At 34.5% G+C, this 26988-nt stretch overlaps 2 protein-coding genes and 2 long non-coding RNA genes across 5 annotated transcripts; 1 reads left to right on the top strand and 3 right to left on the bottom strand.

Annotated features, from left to right (window-relative positions):
• Positions 1-510: 510 nt before the first annotated feature.
• On the top strand, positions 511-4048 carry LOC133308774 (7-deoxyloganetin glucosyltransferase-like). Its single transcript, XM_061509473.1, has 3 exons — positions 511-526; positions 2494-3003; positions 3120-4048. Exons 1-3 carry the CDS (start codon positions 511-513, stop codon positions 4046-4048), a joined length of 1455 nt encoding a protein of 484 aa, XP_061365457.1.
• A 2922-nt stretch (positions 4049-6970) lies between these two features.
• LOC133308759 (uncharacterized) lies at positions 6971-8249 on the bottom strand. The gene is made up of 3 exons (XR_009751220.1): positions 8221-8249; positions 7863-7936; positions 6971-7143 (listed from the first exon to the last, which is right to left on the bottom strand). It is a non-coding gene; the product is annotated as an uncharacterized LOC133308759 (long non-coding RNA).
• A 3809-nt stretch (positions 8250-12058) lies between these two features.
• LOC133308754 (uncharacterized) lies at positions 12059-13584 on the bottom strand. Its single transcript, XR_009751219.1, has 3 exons — positions 13310-13584; positions 12952-13025; positions 12059-12231 (listed from the first exon to the last, which is right to left on the bottom strand). It is a non-coding gene; the product is annotated as an uncharacterized LOC133308754 (long non-coding RNA).
• A 3304-nt stretch (positions 13585-16888) lies between these two features.
• Positions 16889-20874, bottom strand: LOC133308771 (uncharacterized). 2 transcript variants are annotated; one of them, XM_061509470.1, is made up of 6 exons: positions 20514-20874; positions 20064-20273; positions 19458-19553; positions 18249-18394; positions 17295-17514; positions 16889-17187 (listed from the first exon to the last, which is right to left on the bottom strand). In XM_061509470.1, exons 1-6 carry the CDS (start codon positions 20646-20648, stop codon positions 17005-17007), a joined length of 990 nt encoding a protein of 329 aa, XP_061365454.1. In that variant the 5' UTR covers positions 20649-20874; the 3' UTR covers positions 16889-17004. The 2 variants fall into 2 exon arrangements, with proteins under 2 accessions (XP_061365454.1, XP_061365453.1); XM_061509469.1 differs by having other exon boundaries at positions 16891-17187; positions 20064-20276; positions 20514-20870.
• Positions 20875-26988: the final 6114 nt, after the last annotated feature.

A 26988-nucleotide genomic window follows, 5' to 3' on the forward strand; every position in this document is an offset into this window, starting at 1 on the left:
GTCTCTGCACTTCTTAAATGCATAATACTTGCATTTTTTAATAGCATGCTTTTAACCCCGGTTACCATGATAATATGTGAAGAGAGGCTTTACTTGATTATTACTTCATGCCGACACCCAACAAATAAGCAACTCATGAAGACCGACGTATTATCAATCGGTTACATTATATCCTACTTAGAACACTACACATTATGAGCAACCGGCTTAAGCTGTCATACATCTTGGCACCCTTGCTTCGCAAAGCTACCAAGCTGGGGGCTTCTGTTCTGGATAGCCCACTTACACAGGTCCAACCATTAGGCCCAGCCTAAAGAGCCCTCTTCTAGAAGGCAACTTAGGGTTCTCCCTCTTCCCAAGGCACAAGGCTGCCCCTGCACAAGGGCAGGGGTTCAGCATGCCTAGCTTGAAAAGGCTAGGCTGGCTAGGTGGACCAAGTCCAACACTAAATACCCCCTCTCACATTGAGGAAGGGGACTTCTCCTCCACTCAGCCTCTACGGCTGTGACTATGGGGAGCCACCTTAGCCACTTCCACACACACTCACCCTTGAGCACATACATGGGAAGCTCCACTAGTGTCTTGGTCTCTACCATGACTACTATGGACACCCCTATATCAACATACTTCACCCTCCATGGGTGACATTTATGTACCACTAACAGTACACCACCTATTTCGTGGGATTTTAAATTGATATTCCTCTTCATAAAAATAAATTCTGAGAATCTAATTTTTTTTAAAAAAATTTATATTCCATATGCAAAATGTGAATAAATTAGAATCCTAATATCAATTTCCCGTAATTTTAAAAAAAAATTCATGGATTCTATTTCTCTTATGTTATTGTAGATAAGTATCTTCTACCATAAATACATGATGTGGTTGGAGTCCATCACCTTTTAAAAAAATAATAATAATGACACAGTTTTTTATGTGAGAGTAACATGAAATAATTATCTAATTTTCCAAAATTCATTTACCATACACCCCCTCAGATCATCCTTTTTGGGGAAAGCACTTGTTACCCTTCCTGACAAGCTGCTGGCTGAGAGGGTGCAACGTCCCTTACTGCACAAAAGTAGAGTCCAGATGCACATTACCACACACTTCTAATTGCTATAAGCCTATAACTACTCAAATCAAACCAAACAGAAACACCACTCAACTTGCTTTGAGAAAATGGAGATATAGAGCTAGGGACAAAATACACACGAGCATGGAATCTGGTATGCTACTCAACCTCTCATTGGTCTTCTGCCTCCGCTCTTTCACCTCTTCCTATGTTATTGTTGTGGCCTTTTTCACACAACTTGAGTAGAGGAATTTTGGTTCTAATTGGCGTTTCATTTTTGTTTCCGATAATTACTTAATATAAAAAATGAAAAATGAGTTTTTTTTTTTCCAGCATGGGTTTTTCTTAGTGAATTTAGTTTTATTCTTGTGGTTGGTCAATTTTTCTTAGTGAAATTAGACTTATTTGTGCAGATTTGATTAGAGTTTTGTCGGTCAATGTAGTTTTTTTTGTTTAATAATTTTGTAATTTCTTTAGTTTCTAAAAGTTTATCATCTTCAAAAATATGAATTTCTATAAATAAAATTTTTTACAGTGCACATCTAACACAGATATTATAAAGAACTAATTCAACCCAAAAATTTAAGCTATTAGGTGAGACTATATTAATGATTTTATATATCTCAACACGTCCCCTCACCCAAAAAATTTTTGTTGTGATGGTTTTATATATACTCAACCTCTCATTGGTTTTATATATTAAGTTTTGTCTGCAAAGTTAACCATGGTTGATATTTTTGTGTGTTAAGTGTATGAAAGAAGTTGAACTCTAAAGTGTCATCCTTTTTTTTTATATAAAGTGATTCTACAAATTTTTCTATTATAATTTCCGGTCCAAATAATTAATAATTATTTTTCAAAGTAAACTCTGCACTTTTTCCAAAATGCATGTGCTCTGTGCCCGAATTCTATGCAGTCACGTAAGGTTCTGCATGTGTTTATAATGTTAAAGTATGAAATAAAACTACAAGTATGCATATTAGAATATATAAAAAGGGACAGATCACCGTCAAATTTTGAAATTTAATATTAAATTTTAATAATTTATTAAGAATCAAATTTATTAATAAACTTTTAATTTTCAATAAATGATAATTATTAATTGATGAAAATCAACTACTAAGATTGGAGCAATCTTATCTCGTATAAAAATAGAAAAATTGAGTTTGACTCACCTTCCAAATTAAAAATACTAAAATAGCATCAAATTTTGCGTCTGATTGAATAATAGTTTATTGCAGAGCAGTGATTGAAAATATTTAATCCAGTGAAGTGAGGTATGGCTTTACGTCATTATAGTAAGATGTAGAGGCTTATCCCCTGATCTTATAACTGAGCAAGTTTTGTTTGGATTTTAGAGTTCAACTTCTTTCATACACTTAAACACAGAAAAATATCGACCATGGTTAACTTTGCAGACATAAAGCCGCATGTTGTGTTGACTCCATGTCCAATTCAAGGCCATATCAATCCACTGTTGAAACTAGCGAAGCTGCTTCATCTCAGAGGTTTTCACATAACTTTTGTCCACACTGAGTACAACAAAAAACGCTTGCTCAAATCAAGGGGTCCCAATGCCCTTGATGGTCTTCCAGACTTTCGGTTTGAGACAATCCCAGATGGTCTTCCACCCATTGATGGTGATGGTGATGTTACTCAAGACATACCCTCTCTTTGTGACTCTATCAGAAAGAACTTCTTCATCCCCTTTTGTGAACTTCTTCATAGACTTAACGACTCTGCCACTGCTGGTCTTATCCCACCAGTTACTTGCTTGGTTTCTGATGCTACCATGACCTGCTTCACTGTTCAAGCTGCTGAAGAATTTGGAGTACCTAGCGTTCTCCTTTGGCCTGCCAGTGCGTGTTCATTCTTGTCTGTTATGCACTTCCGCACTCTGGTGGATGAAGGTCTTATGCCACTCAAAGGTATCAATTTATTTTCTTTCACCATGTAGCACTGTATCTGTACTCTATGTTTGTATTCATATATATATATACATATGGAACTTCAAGCTATTGGCTTTTGTAATTATGATATGCAGATGAAACTTATCTTACAAATGGGTATTTGGACACCAAATTAGACAGGATTCCAGGTTTGCAAAAATTTCGACTGAAGGACCTTCCTAGCTTTATAAGGACAACAGATCCAAATGATTTTATGGTTGAGTTTTTGATTGAAGTGGCTGATAGAGTTGACAGAGCCTCTGCTATTGTTCTGAATACTTCTGATGATCTTGAGGGTAATGTGATCAATGCTCTCTCCTCTATGTTCCCTTCACTTTACACTATTGGCCCTTTCCCTTCATTTTTGAATCAGAGTCCAAATGACCACTTGGAATCTTTGGGTTCCAATCTTTGGAAAGATGACACTGTTTGTTATGAATGGCTTGAATCCAAGGAACCCGGGTCTGTTGTTTATGTGAATTTTGGCAGCATCACAGTTATGTCTCCGGAGCAACTCTTAGAGTTTGCTTGGGGTTTGGCTAATAGCAAGAAACCCTTTTTGTGGATCATTAGGCCTGACCTTGTCATTGGTGGCTCAGTGATTTTGTCATCTGAGTTTGTGAATGAAACTAGAGATAGAGGCCTAATAGCAAGCTGGTGTCCACAAGAGAAAGTGCTGAACCATGCTTCAATTGGTGGATTCTTGACTCATTGTGGATGGAACTCAACCACTGAAAGCATATGTGCAGGAGTGCCAATGGTTTGTTGGCCATTTTTTGCTGATCAGCCAACAAACTGTGCACATATTTGCAATGAATTGGGCATTGGGTTTGAAATTGATACCAATGTGAAGAGAGAGGAAGTGGAGAAGCTGGTGAATGAATTGATGGTGGGAGAGAAGGGAAAGAAGATGAGACAAAAGAGCTTGGAGTTCAAGAAAAAGGCTGAGGAGGACACCAGGCCCGGTGGTTGTTCATACTTGAACTTGGACAAAGTGATTAAGGTCTTGCTTAAACAAGATTAGATTAAAGTGTTTTTCGTTTTCTGCAATGCAGGATTTAATAATTGATTGATCTTCTCTTCTCTTCTCTTCTTTAATTTGTTGCATTGTGAAGCACAAATGATGCATCGGTTAGAAGTGCTAGTTTGTGCCTTCCTCTGTAATGTGATATGTAATTTCCTCATCCTGGATTCTCAATGTGATTCGTTCCTTTCTGGGAGTATTCGATGAATAATAACATTTCGGTTATTTTCTATTAATTGACTTAATTGTTAGAGGCTTGATATTAATGATGAGTTTGTATTACTACAACTTGCATGCATGTTATAAGTTGTGGGTAGTAATTACAATTTATACCATTGGAATAACAATCATCTATTTAATTATTATCCTAACTTATTTTCAACAGTGTAAATTATACTAGCAACTTAACTATGTATACATATATTACAATTTATATAATACTGTAGGATGATCTATTAATTATTTGCAATCCCCTCCCATGCGTTCCACAAGAATAATAGAAAAATATTTTATTATATTATATTATAATATAAGAAAAAATATTTGTCCTTTTAAAAGATATAACTTTGTGTCATTTTAGATCTTAGCCGTTGATTTTCATCAATCAACGGTTAGGATTTATTAGGTTGAACTCATTAATTAATTAGTAATTTACAATAAAATCAAATAAATCTCAACCGTTGATTGATGGAAATCAATTATTAGAATCTAAAATGACACAAAATTATATACTTTAAAAGGACAAATATTTTCTTATATTATAATATAATAAAATAAAATATTTTTCTATTATTCTTGTGGAACGCATGGGAGGGGATTGCAAATAATTAATAGATCATCCTATACAGTATTATATAAATTGTAATATAAGTATACATATTTAAGTTGCTAGTATAATTTACACTGTTGAAAATAAGTTAGGATAATAATTAAATAGGGTTTGCATTTGTCATTTAACATGACACAACAAACTTTCCTACACACACAACATTTTGTAAGGCCCACACTTTTTGAAGAAAAAAGACAAAAAAAAATTATAGCACGTAAAATGAATCTCTATAACATTACACAATCATTTTTCCTAGAACGTAACTTTTATAAAATCCTAATTAAATAGATGATTGTTATTCCAATGGTATAAATTGTAATTACTACCTACAACTTATAACATGCATGCAAGTTGTAGCTCTTTGTATTAAAAAAAAGGGACAAAATTATTTGGCCGATGACTTGGATGCTAGTAGCTGTTTGTATAATTATTATTGTTTCTGGTGCCAAGCATTCATTGAAGGAAGAATCTTTTTGGATGCAACAAGTGGATTTATTTTGGGAAAAAATGTTTATCTTTTTAAATGACACAAGTTATGTCATTTCACTCTCACAAAGAAGTGTGATTCACACCTTTATTTTTTTTGTCAACTCTCTTTCCTCCTTTATATATCTTTTTCTCTCTCTTAAAATGACACAACTTTACATTCTTTAAAATAAGATACATTTTCCCCTTTATTTTGTTATCGATTCCTTACACACATTTTCGATTTCGGGTAAAAGATTGACAGCCGGTGTACCTATGATTGTGATGTGTGTACGGGAAGAAAGAAATTTTTTAAAAATAAAAAATAAAATTCACGTGTCAATTTTTGAATGGAAATAATAGGTATCCGTACATCAATTATACTGAAAATGTTCTTCTTCAGAGGGACATTTGGTACAAAGATTTTTTTAATTCCTGGAAAAATGATATTATGAATCCTATTTATTAATGTTTGGTACAAGAATTGTGAACTTTTTTCTAAGAATATGATTTTCCCATGATTTTGATTTGTCAATATTTTTTAAGGCAAAATGTGATTCAAGACCACTAGGGGTACCTTCTTGGATTCCCGAGAAGTGGAAAAATACTTTGGCATCCACGTTACTAGTGATGTGATTGTAACACCCCGTTCTAGAACCGGTTTGTTAACATCGCATTATGATATTAAGCGCAGTTACAATCACATGGGTTCAATTAAAATCCGGTTAAATTTTTCATTTTAAAACATGCCAAATTTATAATGCTCAATTGCGTGATCATAACCATATTACTTTGCGGAATCAGATAAACCAAGCTTAACATCATGTTCTTATTCCATTTTTAAACCATTAATTTACTTCTTATTTATTTCCCAACTTCTACTATATTGTAGATTTCTTCGTTAGCTACGCGTGGTTTCAAACCGCTCCTCATTTGGAGCTCTGTAGCTCAAGTTATGACAATTTTACTAACTCAGGCGTATGCTGAAAAACTACGCGGGCAGGGCGCTTAAGCGCGCTCCAGGGCGCTTAAGCGCCCACAGACAGAGGGAATTTACATTTTTTAGCCACCAAGGGCGCTTAAGCTCGCTCCAGGGCGCTTAAGCGCGCTACCTGGGCGCTTAAGCCCCCATTTTGGGCGCTAAAGCCCCAGGCGGCAGAAAGCTTTTGGTCTTCACAGGTGCATCAGGGCGCTTAAGCCCCCTCATGGGCGCTTAAGCCCCCTGAGCAGGCTTAAGCCTCCATTTGCAGGCTTAAGCCCCCTCTTCTGGGCAATTTCCTAAACTCATATTTTTCATGTATCTTTCTTGGGGAATCAATCCTACACATTTTACAACCTATTTAACAAGCTTGCAATATCCCTATATCATTGCTTAACTCTCATCCTCTCATCATTGATTTAACGGAAATTGGGCAGCATAACCTTTGTTTTCTCAACGTTTCCCAATCTAACAGCTTAGCTCCTAATAGACAATTCAGCTCAACATTTCCAATATTCATCATGCATTCATAACCTTGAAGTAAATAACATTACACAAGTTTAATTACATAACTGGGAACTTAGCTACAAAAGGCTATGACCATCCCTTGGCTCTCATCAACAAAAGAGATATCCAATGGCACGATCATAGGCTAAGTCCATCAAATATAACGAGATATACATACGTCAATGCTATCAATGATCAATCCTATACATGTAAATCTACAAAATAACATGTATGATCTCAAAACATCATTTTCTTCATGCATGATCTACTGCAAATAAGGCCACTTGCCATCAGAGTCTCCTGCAGCTTCCTTACCTGAAAGGGGTCCCCATAACACGGGGTGAGATATACGAATATATCACAGTAAACCAGAGGTCCTTGGAGATCACTCCACCCTAAGGTTCACTTTGATGTACACATAATCATAATAGCTTAACACATTCTTATCCACAAGCATCACATGGACTTCCAAGAGAGATCCACTATGGGCTGTTTCTCTTAGGCTCTTACCACATGGAGATCCACATAGGGCTGTTTCCAAGGGAAGTCCTTTCCTCAATCTATTCCAAGAGAGATCCTCAAAGGGCTGTTTCTCTTAGGCTCTTACCACATGGAGATCCACCTAGGGCTGTTTCCAAGGGAAGTCCTTTCCTCAATCTAGGAACCTCCAAGAGGGATCCACATAGGGTTGTTCCTCTTAGGCTCTAACCACATGGAGATCCATATAGGGCTGTTTCCAAGGGAAGTTCCTACCAATCATCCTCATCATAATACTATCACTCATAACCTCAATCACAATCCTCAACCATTACCTCATTCATTATTGCTACTTCTATAATCATTCCCCAATTACTCTTAAACAATCAAACATCAACCAATAATCATCAATCAATCATAACATGTATCAAAGCATGAATCAATGCATGAGCATACAATTACAATCATAATTACATATCACATCTCATAAACCATTTCTCCTCAACGGAGTATGGTGGAACACTCAATGGGATCAACCACAAGGTCCAAAGGTTTACCTTGCTCTTGAGCTTTCCTCAATTGCACACAACCCCAAGGGTTGGTCACTCCACTTGGTCCTCTTGCCTCAATCCTATCAACACAAGGAATACAATCAAACAATGCTAACAATGCAAGGAAATCCATAGTTCCAAGCCTAGATTTCTCAAAACATCAAAGCATACTAAAATAACACTATAAACTCATTTCTACCGATTAAATGTCATTCCTAGCATTTTTCACAACATACTCTAAGCCTCATTCTTCCTTGAACATAGCCAATCTACTCAACATTTCATAAAAACCCTAAAACATTATTCATTAAACCCTAACCATGAAATTTTCCAAGAAAACAAGGTTCAAGGGTTAGAATCTTACCACCAATGGTCACACAACCAAGGATTGATGGCACCTCACTTCAATGAAGGTTGAAGCTCTCAAACACCTCAATTTCTCCAAAGGGCCGAATTTTTGAGGGGCAATATCTCACCACACAAAGCTCCCCACTAAGAACTAAGCTAGGATTAATGATGAGGGCGAGATTCTAAGTGATTTAGGCTTTTGAATCGCTCCAATCGGTTGAGAATAGCTCTCTCTCTTCCTCCCTTCCTTCTCCCTCCTTTCTCCTTCTTCTCCTTTCCCCTTCTTTTCTTTCTGTCGACGGTTTCTTGGGGGGGGGGGGTTGGGTTTCTTTCTTGTTTTATCACTTAACATAAGTTAAGTGGTAACATGTGGGTATTAGTTCATCTATCTATTCAACTCCATTAATTACCAAACTTTACCCAAAAGTCTGGAATATTATTCTAGGAATATTTATATTTATATTTTTATATTTTGGGCATTTTCGCCAGTACCCATTTATACCCCTTAATTTCAACTGAGTACATTTTTTAACTCCAAAGTGACTCAAATTCATTTAATTAAGCCCTATACTTAATTTTACTCACTAAAACATGCTTAATTATTTAATTAAAATTAATCAATTAAATGCTTAAGTTTGGGGTATTATACTCACCCCACCTTTTTAACGATTTTGTCCTCAAAATCGACAAAACCACTCATTCAATCATCTATGGATTTATCGGAGAACTCTTCTTGTGTTCCCGAAGTTACCCTATTAATCAGTTCCTCTTTTCCTCATCATCTTATCATAAGATGAAATGTTTCATTCATGATTCAATCTATGTTTTATAATTAGGTGATACTAATATGTTCCAGCACTTTTATCTTTCATTTTCCTTAAGGGTCATACCTATTCACTTGATATTTAACCCTGACCTTCTGCGGTCCTACTAATAACCTCATAAATAAAATCTCATCTGATGGAACTTCCAAGAGAGATCCGCTATGGGCTGTTTCTCTTAGGTATCTGACCACAAGGAGGTCCCGAAGGCTAACTCCAAGGGAAGTTCCCCTCATTCTAGACCTTTAATGAGAATTCTCTATCTCATAGGATACTATCCTCATGGAGGTAATACTACCACTACATCCATGGAAAGGTCATTGCATACAACTTACCATCTTTTAGCAATCAATACATAGTCTAGTCTTTAATTACTAGACATAACGAATCACACAATCATAATTGAGTCCATAGTCTAAGCATGTGTGGCTCCAACCTCAATAAACTATGCATATCATATTAATCTACATGCGTCATACCTCCCGTCAAGTGTGGGAACCTCTCTAGCTGGGGTTGGGTCGAAGTGCTAACATGTGCCGCTGCTGAAGGGTCATAGACCACTTGCACATGAGCAACCCGTCCCACAATCTGGGGACAATCCCTCGCATAGTGACCAGGTCTAGCACACTTGAAACATACGTTTTGACCCATCAAACAAACACCCTTGTGATGCCTGCCACAATTGTCACACTTTGGCACAATAGGTCTTTCATTGTCCCAACTCTGTTGACTCCCGCTTCTTTTAAACTTTTCTTCAGACTGTCTAGCTTGTAATTTTTCTTTAATATTCCTGTCATCCATCTTCTTACCCTTTTCTGAAGTAGAGCCAGTTGCTCCACTAGCACCAGATGCTTGTGCCTCGGAAGACTTCTTACTTTTCGGCACACCATAAACTTCTTCAACCTTCCGGCATTGGTTCACAAATTTACTAAACTCTCGGATGTCACAATTTGACATCTTTCGAGACATCTTCTCATTTAGACCCCATTGAAATTTAGAGGTCATCTCGGCCGGAATGAGTAAGGCTCTCCCATAGTTAGCATAAGGCTCTCCCATAGTTAGCATATTTCACCAATTCATTGAACTTGGCGAAATATTGGTCAATTGTCATCGACCCTTGCTTGCGATCGTTATACTCATTCTGTTTCTGTTCCCTAGCCTCCCTAGGGAAGTAGTTATCCAAGAACAACGTCTCAAACAACCGCCAGGTGATTTCCCGGCCTTCAGCTTCTAATGGCTGCACGGTATTGGTCCACCAATCTTCCGCTTCCTCTTCCAGCATATAAACAGAGTAGGCCAACTTCATTGCATCAGGGCATCTCATCACCCTGAATATCTTCTCCATAGCTTGGAGCCATTCCGCAGCCGCCATTGGCTCATAACCTCCCTTAAAAGAAGGAGGTTTGTGTTTTCGGAAAGCCATCAATCTTCTTTCTTCAGCTTCATGCTCGTCAACACGCTCAACACGTGGTTGACGGACCTCAGTGTGATGGCTATGACTATCAGAATGGTGGCTAGCCTCACCTTCATTGTTACCCGCTACACCCTCTTCCTGTGAAGGAGGTGGAGAAGGCGTAGCAGTGTGAGGAGGAGGAGTGGGTTGCCGGTTCACGGGCCTAGGACCCCTCAACGTCCTCAACTCGGTCATCATCGCGGCCATAGCAGTCCGCGAGTCTTCATTTGTCTTTAACAAATTTGCATTGGCTTGCCTGCTAGCAGCCAACTCTCTCTGAACGGCTGCAAGAGCTTCAGCCACGGGATCAGGCGGTACGCCCGTTGCCCCACGGCCACTTCTGGGTCTCACAAGAGCAGCCAAGACAGGTTCTGGCTGAGCATTGGTGTTTGATGGTCCGGGGTTGTTTCGGTGCCTCGTCATGTCACTACACATGTTACACAAAGAAGTGAGTTGATCAGGCCCACACTTAGTGATCACAAATGCAATAATCATCAAGAGTACTAAAACAACTATAAAGCATCAAACACTAAGCATACTCAACAATAGCTAACAGTTATTCCCGACGAAACTGCTCTGATACCATAAAATGTAACACCCCGTTCTAGAACCGGTTTGTTAACATCGCATTATGATATTAAGCGCAGTTACAATCACATGGGTTCAATTAAAATCCGGTTAAATTTTTCATTTTAAAACATGCCAAATTTATAATGCTCAATTGCGTGATCATAACCATATTACTTTGCGGAATCAGATAAACCAAGCTTAACATCATGTTCTTATTCCATTTTTAAACCATTAATTTACTTCTTATTTATTTCCCAACTTCTACTATATTGTAGATTTCTTCGTTAGCTACGCGTGGTTTCAAACCGCTCCTCATTTGGAGCTCTGTAGCTCAAGTTATGACAATTTTACTAACTCAGGCGTATGCTGAAAAACTACGCGGGCAGGGCGCTTAAGCGCGCTCCAGGGCGCTTAAGCGCGCACAGACAGAGGGAATTTACATTTTTTAGCCACCAAGGGCGCTTAAGCTCGCTCCAGGGCGCTTAAGCGCGCTACCTGGGCGCTTAAGCCCCCATTTTGGGCGCTAAAGCCCAGGCGGCAGAAAGCTTTTGGTCTTCACAGGTGCATCAGGGCGCTTAAGCCCCCTCATGGGCGCTTAAGCCCCCTGAGCAGGCTTAAGCCTCCATTTGCAGGCTTAAGCCCCCTCTTCTGGGCAATTTCCTAAACTCATATTTTTCATGTATCTTTCTTGGGGAATCAATCCTACACATTTTACAACCTATTTAACAAGCTTGCGATATCCCTATATCATTGCTTAACTCTCATCCTCTCATCATTGATTTAACGGAAATTGGGCAGCATAACCTTTGTTTTTTCAACGTTTCCCAATCTAACAGCTTAGCTCCTAATAGACAATTCAGCTCAACATTTCCAATATTCATCATGCATTCATAACCTTGAAGTAAATAACATTACACAAGTTTAATTACATAACTGGGAACTTAGCTACAAAAGGCTATGACCATCCCTTGGCTCTCATCAACAAAAGAGATATCCAATGGCACGATCATAGGCTAAGTCCATCAAATATAACGAGATATACATACGTCAATGCTATCAATGATCAATCCTATACATGTAAATCTACAAAATAACATGTATGATCTCAAAACATCATTTTCTTCATGCATGATCTACTGCAAATAAGGCCACTTGCCATCAGAGTCTCCTGCAGCTTCCTTACCTGAAAGGGGGTCCCCATAACACGGGGTGAGATATACGAATATATCACAGTAAACCAGAGGTCCTTGGAGATCACTCCACCCTAAGGTTCACTTTGATGTACACATAATCATAATAGCTTAACACATTCTTATCCACAAGCATCACATGGACTTCCAAGAGAGATCCACTATGGGTTGTTTCTCTTAGGCTCTTACCACATGGAGATCCACATAGGGCTGTTTCCAAGGGAAGTCCTTTCCTCAATCTATTCCAAGAGAGATCCTCAAAGGGCTGTTTCTCTTAGGCTCTTACCACATGGAGATCCACCTAGGGCTGTTTCCAAGGGAAGTCCTTTCCTCAATCTAGGAACCTCCAAGAGGGATCCACATAGGGTTGTTCCTCTTAGGCTCTAACCACATGGAGATCCATATAGGGCTGTTTCCAAGGGAAGTTCCTACCAATCATCCTCATCATAATACTATCACTCATAACCTCAATCACAATCCTCAACCATTACCTCATTCATTATTGCTACTTCTATAATCATTCCTCAATTACTCTTAAACAATCAAACATCAACCAATAATCATCAATCAATCATAACATGTATCAAAGCATGAATCAATGCATGAGCATACAATTACAATCATAATTACATATCACATCTCATAAACCATTTCTCCTCAACGGAGTATGGTGGAACACTCAATGGGATCAACCACAAGGTCCAAAGGTTTACCTTGCTCTTGAGCTTTCCTCAATTGCACACAACCCCAAGGGTTGGTCACTCCACTTGGTCCTCTTGCCTCAATCCTATCAACACAAGGAATACAATCAAACAATGCTAACAATGCAAGGAAATCCATAGTTCCAAGCCTAGATTTCTCAAAACATCAAAGCATACTAAAATAACACTATAAACTCATTTCTACCGATTAAATGTCATTCCTAGCATTTTTCACAACATACTCTAAGCCTCATTCTTCCTTAAACATAGCCAATCTACTCAACATTTCATAAAAACCCTAAAACATTATTCATTAAACCCTAACCATGAAATTTTCCAAGAAAACAAGGTTCAAGGGTTAGAATCTTACCACCAATGGTCACACAACCAAGGATTGATGGCACCTCAAGCTTCAATGAAGGTTGAAGCTCTCAAACACCTCAATTTCTCCAAAGGGCCGAATTTTTGAGGGGCAATATCTCACCACACAAAGCTCCCCACTAAGAACTAAGCTAGGATTAATGATGAGGGCGAGATTCTAAGTGATTTAGGCTTTTGAATCGCTCCAATCGGTTGAGAATAGCTCTCTCTCTTCCTCCCTTCCTTCTCCCTCCTTTCTCCTTCTTCTCCTTTCCCCTTCTTTTCTTTCTGTCGACGGTTTCTTGGGGGGGGGGGTTGGGTTTCTTTCTTTTTTTATCACTTAACATAAGTTAAGTGGTAACATGTGGGTATTAGTTCATCTATCTATTCAACTCCATTAATTACCAAACTTTACCCAAAAGTCTGGAATATTATTCTAGGAATATTTATATTTATATTTTTATATTTTGGGCATTTTCGCCAGTACCCATTTATACCCCTTAATTTCCACTGAGTACATTTTTTAACTCCAAAGTGACTCAAATTCATTTAATTAAGCCCTATACTTAATTTTACTCACTAAAACATGCTTAATTATTTAATTAAAATTAATCAATTAAATGCTTAAGTTTGGGGTATTATAGTGATGGTGCTATTAGCGCCAACAATATTTTCTCCTTGCGCCACTAGTGCAGTGATGACGCCACTAGCATCAAATCTTCAAGCATATTTTCTTCCAACGACACTAGAGCAGTGCAGTTTTTAAAATCTCCCTACGTTTTCATTAATATTTGATAATAAAATCAGGATACTTAAACCAAATTTTTTGATAATATTTTAATCTATCAAATAATGTTTTGATCATATTTTCAGTATATTCCTAATAATTCTCAGTGATAAAAATATTTATCTTCTGCCATTTTGCAAATCTTTCCATAAAATTGACAGTTACTAGCTCCTATTTATTTATTTGTTTGAGACGTCACTGAGTAAATGACAAGACTTAAAAAGCTGAGCAAAGACTTCTGAATCTTCTTCCTTTCACTTTTCGTCATAGTTTTTGTTTAAATTTTGGAACAATTTTCAAAAAAAAAAATTGTCGAAATGACACGTGAATAATAAAATTTTCCAAAGTGTCGGGCGTACAAGTTTGTTACAGCAGATAGTGAACTTTATTTGCTAAAGTAACATGTTTTTGGACTTAATTCGCTACTAATAATAGCAAACTATGTGAAATGTCAGTTTGAAGAAAAACAAAACACCTAGTTGCTATGCATCATAGCGAACTATGTGTGTTCATAATAGTACCATTATACAAAGGGTAATATTACTCTCATGTAACATGAGAGTAGTTCTTTCATGTTACAGAGATAATTCAAGTAGGGCCCGCTATTTAAAAGCAAAAAAGAAAAAGAAAAAAGAAGAGGCACGATTTTTGAAGTGAGAGAAAAAGAGATAACTATCTCATGTAAAATGAGAGTAGTATTTCCCTTATACAAATTGAGGTGGATGTGTGTTGCTACTTTCATTACATTTTCTCTCTCTTTATTTTCAAAAGCTTTTTTTCTTTCAACTTTTATGACTTCCAACTTTTTGTTTCTGACTCTCACCTAGTTTGCTAGCTAGCATAGCAAATTTATACCACATTGATACGTGTCCTAACAATACTCAGAACAGACTGACATTTTACGTAGTTCTCTATTATTAGTAGTAAACTAGGTCCAGAAACATGCCACATCAGCAAACAAAGTTTGCTACTTGCTATAGCGAACTTGTCCGTGTGGCATTTTGAAAAATTTTACTATTCCCGTGACATTTCGACAATTTTATTTTAAAAAGTGGCAAAGTAGTCATTGTTGCTTAAATCTCTGTAGTCATAGTATTTCGCCAAAGAAAATTGAGTTACTTGCTCTGTTATTTCACTCTTGCTTACCAATATTTGATCTCAAAAGAGAAAAAGTTGAGCAAAGCTAAGTTCAAAGGGTTCTGAAACTATTTTCTCAAACATCCTATTCAAGAGTTTTAGAACATTTTTCCATATATTTCAAACACATCTTTATTCTGGCCCAAAGTCCTTCCTCTTTTAGGTTGGGATCAAATTTCTTTATTGAAACTTGGCCCAGTCCTCTAATCAGCATGGCAATAATACCATTTGTAAACATGAAATAACAACACGGGAACTGGAAGAGTCCTAGTGGGCTTCACTTTCAACAACAGATTCTGCTGGTGAGATATATTCATTTCAACTTAATCTGAGTGTTCAAAAAAAAAAAAAACTTAATCTGGATACCATTAATGTTAACTAATTTTGGGCTTTGTTATTTTTTTAATATATTAATACTTCTACGGAGTGTTTACAGAACCACTAGGTTATATTTAGTTATTGATAAATATACACTATTTAATATATTTATTATATAATTATTTAAAAATTAGAATTATTTCAAAAATTGCAACAAGTGGGGATCAAACTCTTGTTTGGAGAATATAAATTATAGTACTTACCATCAGGCTATATTGAGTTATTGGTTAAATTACACACTTTAAAATATTTATTATATAACTAAGTATAAATCATAAATTTACATATATTTATCTGAGTCATGCGGTTGAACCAGTGTCCCATTAACCGGTACACCGACCGAGTCAATAACCGGTCACAGTTTAATAACATTGGATAAAACTGTTTTGAGAATTTATATAAGTAATTTTCATACATTAGTACTTTTTAATTTTATCAATAATAACTCTTTTTAATTTATCAATAATATATAGTATTGATTCATAAAATACATTTTTATCCACTAACTATCTTTCTTTTTTTTTTGGAAATATACACTAACTATTTTTCTAACCAATGTTATCTAAGACAAAACAATTTTAGAATACGAAATTAAATAGTCTTGTATGAAAAGTTTTATTTAAAGAGATGTAAATGAATATGTTATGTTAGCAGATAATTTATCTCGTACATTGCACCCGTAGAAATCGTTATATAGAATTTCTTATTTTTAAAATGGAAAATTATAAAATATTATTATATGTTCTTTGAGTAAAGAAATATTTCCAATATAATTTTTTATAATTTTTAATAAAAATATTAAATATATATTATTTATTAGGTAATGAAATGTGAAAATTAATCTTTTGTTGAATGTAAAAAAATTAAAATTAAAAAGTAAACAACATTTTTTACTTACATTAATGGATTTTAAAATATTACATTTAGAAATCTAAAAAGTTACAAATTCTTTAACGAGTTATTTGCAAAAGTAAATGTTAATACCATGGACGGAAATTTTACACAGAGACCGGATTAATACCTAAATTACGGTGTAAATATTTACATTGCACGAAATTGAAACTTTACATTAAAACATATCAATTTTAAATTATAAAAGTAAATATTTATGTCGCGCGTGTGGATAGAGTATTATATAAAAGCATATTAAAATCTAAATCATATATATGAACTCGGACAAAGTCATTTAAGTAAGTGTTGCTAAAGCTATATTAAATTAATTAGTTAATTTCTCTTCTGTAATGCATAATGGTGAAGCAATCTTTTAAGTAAATTTATTCACTTCTTGTTTTCATTCTTCATTTATTTTTCCTGTATTAATGCAAAAATATTACATATTAATCCAGGATGAAGCATTATTCTACAGAGAGTTTAAAGCCTACTATCACTTGACATTAGACAATCTAATTAAAATTTTGATGCATTATAAGCTGAGCCCCTTCAACATGTCTCTTTACCACTTCACCAGCAGATAGGATTTCCTTGATGAGACCAACACCTTGGCCAGCATACATAACCATGCTCTCAAGATCTCCTGTAGTTGTCATGTTTGGGACAGTACCTGCAAAACGACGTATCTCTTTCTCCTGTTGTTGGATGCCAAATGTATAATCAAACACAAAATGTTGTGATACATTAGTATATAAAGATGCTGCATCATCACAATTAAAATACATGCAAACTGAAACCATACCATTCCATTAATTATTGCATGGCCAATGACAGGCTGGTTGGCTTCATTTTCATGGCCCGGAAGGGATCTCCAATCTTTGTAGAAGGGAGTCTGTAGGACACGTTGTGGTGCACCAGGCCATCTTGCCCTCCCAAATACATCCGTGTACTCAGTTTCATCAAGTTCAACTATCTTCCTCTTGTATGTAGGATGAGCATAGCTTTCCTCAGTTGCCAGAAACCTGCATACAAGACCCATGTCATGAAAAGGTTAAATTGTATGACAGTGTCAGAAATAAGTCAAGTTTAAATCGAGTTGAGTTAGACATTGTAATAATGTTGGGAACTGTAGTATGTGTGGTTCTAATCAAGTGAATCAAATCTTAATTTCAAAATAAATATGTGAAAACTCTCGTGTCACATTTCATCAGTTCATCAATTACTCGACCAGCCTGATTCGAGCTGGATAGGACCGCATGAGCGGCAAAACTCTCCCTACTAAGTTTTAACACAACTCGTGTCATTCTTGATCAGTAGACTAGATAAAAAAAAATTGACAACACAATCACAAACCTTCAGGATACGTTTCAAGAGGAAGATTGTGTTTGTAACCCAATGTAAACTTCGAAAGGGCTTTCAAAGTTTGAGAAAAGAATTTCAAAACAGATGGTAAATAATTCAAGTGAGCTACTCGTTCAATCACTGGAAGATATGGGAATCAATTTAAAACCACTTTCTTTCCACCACAATTGTCCCCGTACAACCTATTAATCATTGTTGAAATATGCAAAATATGAATCAATTATCGGATCTGACAAAGAATATATTGTGTAATTTATTAGCTTGAAGGTAGGCTTCTTTGGAGGAAGCAACTAAACTTATGTTGAACAAAAACCATACATGCTAAGGTATTCCTGCAAGAATATGAGAACAATTTCTTTAAATATGATTAGTTTAAAGTTAAATATTTGAAAACCTAGTGCCTAGACAGACGCCTTGAGCCCCAAGTGCTAGAGCAGCAACGTAGCCTCGAGCGTCCACAATCCCTCCAGCTGCAATAACAGGTATCTCTCGGTCACCAACAAGATCGACCACCCTCGGCACCAATGAAATTAAACCATCCTGCAATTAAATGCAGGGGTAAGGGAAAGCAAAATCATCTCTGAGATGCAGAAATGGAAAGTACTAGTGTAGTACACAATTGAAAGTATGATTAGCTATCATTCACATCAGCTACTAAAGATCAATAAAGCAATGACAATTGACAGGTGATAAAAAGATGGAAATCTCTCAAAGGATGAGAGCATTGCATGTGCAAGTGAGCAGTGACTATCTTCCACTGAAAACAAATAAGAATATAAACCAGTAAATACTGAAAAGATGGAACAAGCTTTATTTCAACAATACTTGTAACTAGATTGTACACTAATTATTTATGATAGAAAAACAGACATTTCTCTTTTTAATTCATTATTTCCTCAAATTAAGTCTTCTCATGAATTTTATAGAGTTAAAATCACAAGCAAATGACCCAAAATTTTTAGGTGAATATTTGAACCTGATGAACCTGAAAGGCAGGATGCTGAACAGATCGTGAAGGTTTTGTGGAAAATTTTCTCAAGGAAAAAGAATGTAATGCTACTTACTCAACTCCTACAATGATAACTGCATAGGTGTCTCCATATAGCTACAACTTGCCCCCACTTAATCTTTTCCTATCAAACATGGATATGACAGTTATACACCTATGTTGTTGTAGTCAATTGTGAATATATGTATTGCGTAAGGCATTAGCCACATTACTCAAGCTAAAAATTCTAAGAGCTGCTGAAAAGTAAGAAGTGGTATCAACATTGTTATCTACCATCTTATTCTTGAATTAATCAACATTAAGATAAGCTATCACGTGACAACAAGCTGGCCACATATACAATCTCAATCTCTCTGTTCATTTTTTTGTTTCTATCATATTTTACATGTGCGATACATTCTTTTTTCAGTTTTGCAGTGGTTAGATTTGTTATTTTTTCTTTGGCGCTTTTTGTGCCTGCAAACAGTTGATATAAAATCAACACTCTGTATCTGTTTCGACTTAAGTTTCAATGAAATATTTTTCCTCTAATCGTAAGACTACTTATACTACAAAAACATAAGCCTACATCAAAATTATGACAAGCATGCACACCTGACCAATGACATGACCACCAGCTTCACGTCCTTGCACAATTATTCCATCGACACCTGCATCAATTGCCTGTTTTGCACCTTCGACATTCCCGACCTATATAGGATTACAAATACAAGTAATACCAATGATAGACAGTAAAATGAAAATAACCTCATGGTATGCAACAGTAACCTACAATTAACTACCAACATGTAAGGAAACACTTAAAGTCAAACGACCGAACTACTACCAATCATCCAATTGCTTTCTTGAAAAAACTTAATAAGGAAGAAGGATCACGAGTTCTAAACTCAGCAATGCTAGACTTTTGATCTGAACTCAGTATGTGCAACAACAAAGAATAAAAGGGCCCAGCAATGTTAATTTTGTTTTATCTAAACTGAGTTTCACTTTTTTTAAAACAAACTTCGTGTTTAATTATCTTGAATTTATGAGTAAAAGGGCCAAGTATAATTTTAGCAACGAGCAGATAAACATAAATACAGAATAATTATTTTGCAGAGAAAATAAAAGGAATACCAAAGTTGAGTTGAAATATCATTGTCTCTTAGGTTTGCATATAATTAGTAACTTATATTATTAAAAAATGGGTATAAAACTCACTTGTGGAACAACTTTGACCCCAGCGGAATGAGCCTTAATAACCAATTCCCTTGTACAATTGCCCCAGTAAACTTGCAAGACTGCCACTTTTTCATCCAGAATAACTTTCAAGTTCTCCTCAAAAGGAAAGGCTAGAACGACACCAACCCCAAAAGGTTTATCAGTTAAGGCCCTAGTCTTCTTTATGAGTTCCCTCAAGTAATCCGGTGACTCCTGATAGAAAAAAATTATTCCAGATTAACAAATAATACTTACAATTACATAATAACGAACTTTACAAATTCATACATTTTACACTGTATGTGGTGATACTCCTAGAAGACAAAACAATGAATTGATAGTGATACACAAAAACATATTCAGTTTGATTCAAGGATCCTAGAAGAATATAAAAAAGGAGAAAATTATTGAAAGTAAAGAGAAAATGAAAAAGGGAAAAAGGGAACATACCCAGTCAGGGGCCCTGAGTAGTCCAAGAGCACCAGCATTGGCTACTGCAGCAACAAGATGAGGACCAGAGATATCAGGGCCTAACGGCGCCTGAACTATACCATATTCAAAACCCAGTATCCCTCTCCACCCCATGTCACTATTTGAAGTTGGTGAATCCTTTTCTTCCTTCAACAATGGCTGACACACTAAGCAAATGGATTAATACGAGGTAGGAAACACAGTGCACGTGTCGGGTACAACAACACGTGCCTTTTTGTAGCCGTCGTTGGTAGTCCTTGTCAACTTAAACGTAAGCAACCACGGTTGCGTCCTAGTTCTTGTACTCTGAACCTGGACATTGAATCAATGAATCAGATAAGAATAACTAATTTTTTAAGAATTTTCAACACTTTGTAATATCATAAGCAGAAATCAAACAATTCATATCATATATATTATATTGTTCATAACATATTATATATATATAATTATATCACTTTTTCTCCCAGATTGTTCCTTCTTTTTCTAATAGCTTTCGAATATAAAAATTATAGGAAAAAATGTGTATCATTTTAAGATTGTGTCATTTTAAGAGAGAGAAAGAGATAGATAAAAAAAAAAGTTAACAAAAAAAAGTAAATATGTGAATCGAATCAAATAATATAGATTATATCATTTAAAAAGAAAAATATTTTTCACTTTAATAATAACAAAAGGAAAGCCTAAGATGTATAAACATGATGTGTGAGACCATCATAATTTGGTAATTTTTTTTTAAAGAAACAAGTTCAATTAGCCTGTATAATTGCCTCCCTTTAAATTCTTACGAGAGTTTTATTTCATTCTAACAAGTTTATATTATAGTTTTATTTTGTTTTATTCATGAAATTAGATTTAAATTTAATTTATTCAAAATAATCATTTTCATTTCTAATAGAGACCCGAATGATTTCAGAGGTTAAAAATAGTAGCCTTTTTATTAAAAAAAAATAAAAAGATATATAATCAAATTGCTTTTTTCGAAAATCTTAAACAAAAAACCCTAATTTAAGTTTTTAACAAAAGTAATTACCATCTGTATGCAGTACTCGTCAATGACATTATGACAGTTATGTTCTACATCTACTACAATGTATTAGAGTTAGTTGGCCACGCACAAGTCCAAGTAAATTGTTATCATAGTACTTTCTGCAGAGGCTTAGCTCTCTTTTTTATTTTTTTTATTTTTTTAAAATAAAAAATTTAAATGAAGTTAGATATCATTATCTCTCTATAATCGGGATAGACCCTCTAATCTTTTTGAGAATTTTTGAAAGAGAAGAGAGATTACAGAGCCAACCTCTTTTATATTCTGTTTTTATTCTTGCTTACCAAGATTGGATCTTAGAAAAAAGTTGAGGGAGAGCTAAGTTCAAAGGGTTATGAAACTTGTAACCAAAAAAAAAAAAAAAGTTATGAAACTATTTAATCGTTGTATTCAACAGTTTTTGAACATTTGTCCATATATTCCAAACATCTTTATTGCGGGCCGAAGTCCTTCCTCTTTAGGTTGGGCCCAAATATCTTTATTTAAACTTGGCCCAGTCTTCTAATTTGAGTGGCACTAATACCATTTGTAAATATGAAAGAAATAACTTACCACGGAAAAAGTCTTAGTGGGCTTCACTGTCAACAAAAGGATTCCGTGATGAGATATATTAATATCAACTTAATCTGGTACCATTAATGTTAACTATTTTTGGGCTTTATTACTTTTTTAATATATTAATATTTATACAGAGTGTTTACAAGAAAAATATAATAAAGCAGTTCAAACTGTTTTTGAGAATTTACATAAGTAATTTTCATACCTTAGTACTTCTTAATTTTATCTAGTAATAACTATTTTTGATTTATCAATAATATCTAGTATTTATTCATAAAATAATTTTTTATCCAATAACTAGCTTTATAATATATGATATCTAAGATAAAATAATTTTAGCATATGAAGTTAAATAGTTTTGTGTGAAAAAAAATGATTTAAAGAGATGTAAATGTAAATGTTATGTTAGCAGATAATTTATCCCGTACATTGCACCTGTAAAAATTGTTATATAGAATTTCTAATTTTTTAAATGGTAAATTATAAGATATTAATATATTTTATTTGAGTAAAGAAATATTTTTTGTATAACTTTTTATATTTTTAATAAAAATCATAAATATTATTTATTAGGTATTGAAGTGTGAAAATTAATCTTTTGTTGAATGTAAAAAAAAATGAAATTAAAAAGTAAACAATATTTTTTAACTTACATTAAGGAATTTTAAAATGACACATTTAGGAATTAAAAAAGTTAGAAATTATTTAATGAGATATTTGCAAAAGTAAATATTTACACAAAAACTGGATTAATACCTATATTACGGTGTAAAAATATTTACATTACACGAAATTGAAACTTTCCATTAAAACGTATTAATTTTTAATTATAAAAAATAATAATATAATTTTACAAGAAAATATATAATATTTCAAATATTAAAAGCATATTTACAATATCATAAAATTTACATACAAATAAATTAATATCTAAATTATGAAATATATATTTACATCACAAGAGATTAAAAGATATTACGTACCTTTATATTTATTAATATTAGGTTAAAGGAATAAATATTAACGTCACATATCAACAAAGACTTTGGGTAAAAACGTATTATTTTATTCAATATCTTTGTTATACAAAAGTTGTTTCTTTTATATCTTACCACATATAAATTTCATAGATAGTATCATTTGATATTGTTGTTAAAAAGAAAGATTCACAACACTTAATCTAAGGGTTGTTGATCTTGTCATGATCTAACAAGTCTGGTTTGTAAATATGTGACACCGTTGATCTGCCTTGATCTAACGACTTTTAGATGAGATATCAAAATTTTTTCTTTGACACCGATATTAAAGGATTCTGTCTCAAATTTCATACGTAATGACTAATTACTAGTTCTATTATTTATTCATATACATTTATTCAACTTCCATTCAAATTCATTTCCCTTCGTACATATTGTGAATCTAATTCTATATTGAATTCCAACATTCGATAAAAAGAAAAAAGTAACTTAATCTTTCGTATTTTTTTTAATCATTTTTTGAATAATTTATTTTAAATGTGTATTATTTTCTTAATATTTCTATTATCAGTCACTCAAAACAATAAATTATATAAATCTATACCATAACTATAAACTGTGCGTTACACGGGCCACAACACTAAGATAATATGACATGAACAAACTAAATAAAATATGAAATATAAATGAGATATATTATTTTACCTATATTTTTTCAATGTCTATTTTATCTATCACTTTTCAATATGATTAGATCATCCGAATATCTTTAACGCATTTGCAACCGGCTGAAAGACACACAACGATGGCGCAAGCTATTTTCCATTGTGTATGGGAGCAACTAAACAAACATCAATATTGATACTTGAAGATAAGGTCAATTTATTCTACTAATAACTCGAATCTCCACAAATACATTAGCAACTAAAATAAATGTTTGCATTAATTATGTTGTTCTGGCCAGCTCATTTAGCTAGCCCAAAAATAGAGGAGTAGCACCGTTGGCCCATACAACTATTGCTATATTAGTGCTGCTATATTAGTACTATCATACCAATGCTGACCCAACAGGTCAACAGACATTTCAACGTAAGACATACAACGTCTTATATTGGAATATCCACCCTCACTTTTCTCTTGCACAAGAGTCATTGGACGCTGACAATGGCTGCAAGATGCTTTGCCCCAATAAGGCCAGGCTAGGCTATAGTGGCTGAGGCCAATCTCCGTTGACTTGGCTTCCTCTCCTACATTTGGAGCTTGTTTGCTATGGCCCCGGCACACAACTCCTTTTCTAAATATAGAATGAAAAAAGGATGGAGGGGGAATATAGGAAGAAGAGAAGGATATAAATGAGATAAAATTTTACCCAAAATGATAAAGGACCACAAAATAGTGATATGGGCCTCGATCACTCTAAAAAAAATCCCTACATTTGAGGAGTTCAACCCTATGTATAAATACTCTTTTCACCATCAACGAAAACACACTATTCATTTACTGCATTAACTGTTGTGTTGCTAATATAGAGAGCCATTATACATCATCCCCCCTCTTCATAGCACCTGGAAAGCTCTCGTAGAGCATTGGTTTATACCACTCCCGCTAAAAGCACCTCTTGAGTGATACATTTGTGGTTTTGCCAATCGCAAACAGTTCATATACCTTGGTCAGCGAATTGATCATGATAATCAACGCTCAGTAAAATCATTTTAAGTTTCTAGTCAAAATGAGAAGCACAAGAGATTGAAGAAGAGGAGGTATTATACATGATATTTTAAAGATGTTTGTTCGAACTACGAAAGATTCGTGAATCACGGACTATTATACATGCAATTAAATAATTACGCAAGTTGGTTAGTTTAAAGAAAAAAAAGGGACTAGTTCTGTTTGTTCGGCATTTCGATGCTTAAAATTTCTGTTAATTGTTGATATGGTGCGTGCAACTTAGATATCACATTCAATTCGTGTTGGATTTTAATCCTTTACTGTGTTCTCATCCACAGAGATACTTGGAACAGAAGTCTATGGCCTTTTCTGAAAACAGAGAAAAGTGCCGTCTTTTGAAGACTTTGATTTAAATTATTTTGCACGGAATGGCAAGAAGCCAAATTGGAAGTCAAATGGGTCCTAAATAATTGATTTCTGTTTGAACTTATCCTCAATTTTCTAATGCTCAAATTTCATTTTTGTTAAGGCCTAAAAGATTCTTCCTAGAAAGAACCCGGTCCTCAAAATGACAAGTGAATGTATCTAGGATATTGTGTCTTAATGAATATCTACTTGGGGATATTTTGGTTTTGAAAGACAACTTCATAATTCATATAGATTGAATAAAATATTAATTTTATTAAATTATAAAGTAGCCATCAAAACAAGCCGGAGTGATGGTCTCTGGTTCACATTGGAAGCTGTATAAGACCAAAACAGGGACTGTGTCAAATTTGATGCTTCATTATCAAGACAAAGTTTATTTAACCAATCAATAATTGCATTGATACAATACAATGGACTTTGAGAGGAAGCAAATGGATAAGTGATCAATCTAATCCGTGGTCTAGTCTCCTCTATCATTTAAATATTGGCTTAATAAAGATTCATCCTATCAAATAGTGATAGCTCGATCGGTAACAAGTGAGTTGAGTAAGTGGAAAGGAAAAAATTTCAGTTTGATTCTCACATGTTATTTTTAAAAAGAGTTTAAATATCTTCATCCCTTTGTATCAATAAAAGAAAATGTATCTACATCTCTGATCTGTCCGGTATTCTATATTAATCTCATAGCCGACTCAAAAAAAACTTATGAAGATATCGGGAGAGCCAACTCACCTTAAAGAGAGTTCATTCGGGTTGGGTTAAAAAAAAATAAAAAAAAAAAATTAAGATCGACCCCTTTCCCTTACAGTTTCATGTTATTGATGGGTCATTAACATGTTCTTGCAATTAGAGTAATTAAGATGAACCCTCCCTCCTATCATCCTGTATCGGTCCCTTTATATTTTCGAAGTTGAGCAATTCAAACTCAAAATCAAAATGACAAACCCCTTTAGGTAGGGCTTATCTATATTTTTCGTCAAAAGCACAGTGGAATGTTTCAAATTATCAAATCACAATAATCAATGAAAGTTGGACGACTTTATTATTTTTGTCCCCAAACTTTTTTTGAAGTTCCAACCTTTATTCAAATCTTGTCCATAAATTTCTTAATTACTATTTTAAAAACCTAAATGAATAATAACCTATAACCTCAAAATATGTAATCATGTTTGAACTCGTGTGATGAATTTGTAAAAATGAACACAACTTACGTGATCAAAGTGGATAAAAATCTAAATAGAGATTGTATGTTTAATTTATATATAACATAATAATAACGATTGTTTGAAATATAAAATAAGGATTTGTATCGTTGGTCAATCAAGAAGCTTGATAACTTGGGGTTGCGTGGGCGAATTGCTTTCTTTCAATTAAGAAGCTCGTAATGTTATTGTCGGTCGTCAATGCATGGCAAGATAGGTGCCAAATTGCTGGCTTTAGAGGACTACATACACTTTTAGTCTCTTCATTATTTGGCTAAAACTGTTCACCACTGTTTCGCGGTGTCTTCATTCCCTCTCAAATGGCTTTCATTGCATAATTACATATACATCGAGACGACGGATTCCCTACATTATACATAGGGGCAGGTTATATTTACAAACTTTTTTGTTTACAAACTCTTACAAACTACACTATGTAGGACCGGTTCTACATCAGTGTAATTGCAAAAAAAGTTTGTAAACGGATCTTGTCCCTTATACATATACTAATTATCATAATTCCTGATTTTGATTGAGGCAAAGTCATGCTCACATATGCGATGCATCAAACT

Source organism: Gastrolobium bilobum, unplaced genomic scaffold, assembly GCF_033153095.1.
Source record: "Gastrolobium bilobum isolate Gb01-03AN ecotype WA unplaced genomic scaffold, APGP_CSIRO_Gbil_v1 utg5107, whole genome shotgun sequence".
In the NCBI taxonomy this organism is placed as follows: domain Eukaryota; kingdom Viridiplantae; phylum Streptophyta; class Magnoliopsida; order Fabales; family Fabaceae; genus Gastrolobium; species Gastrolobium bilobum.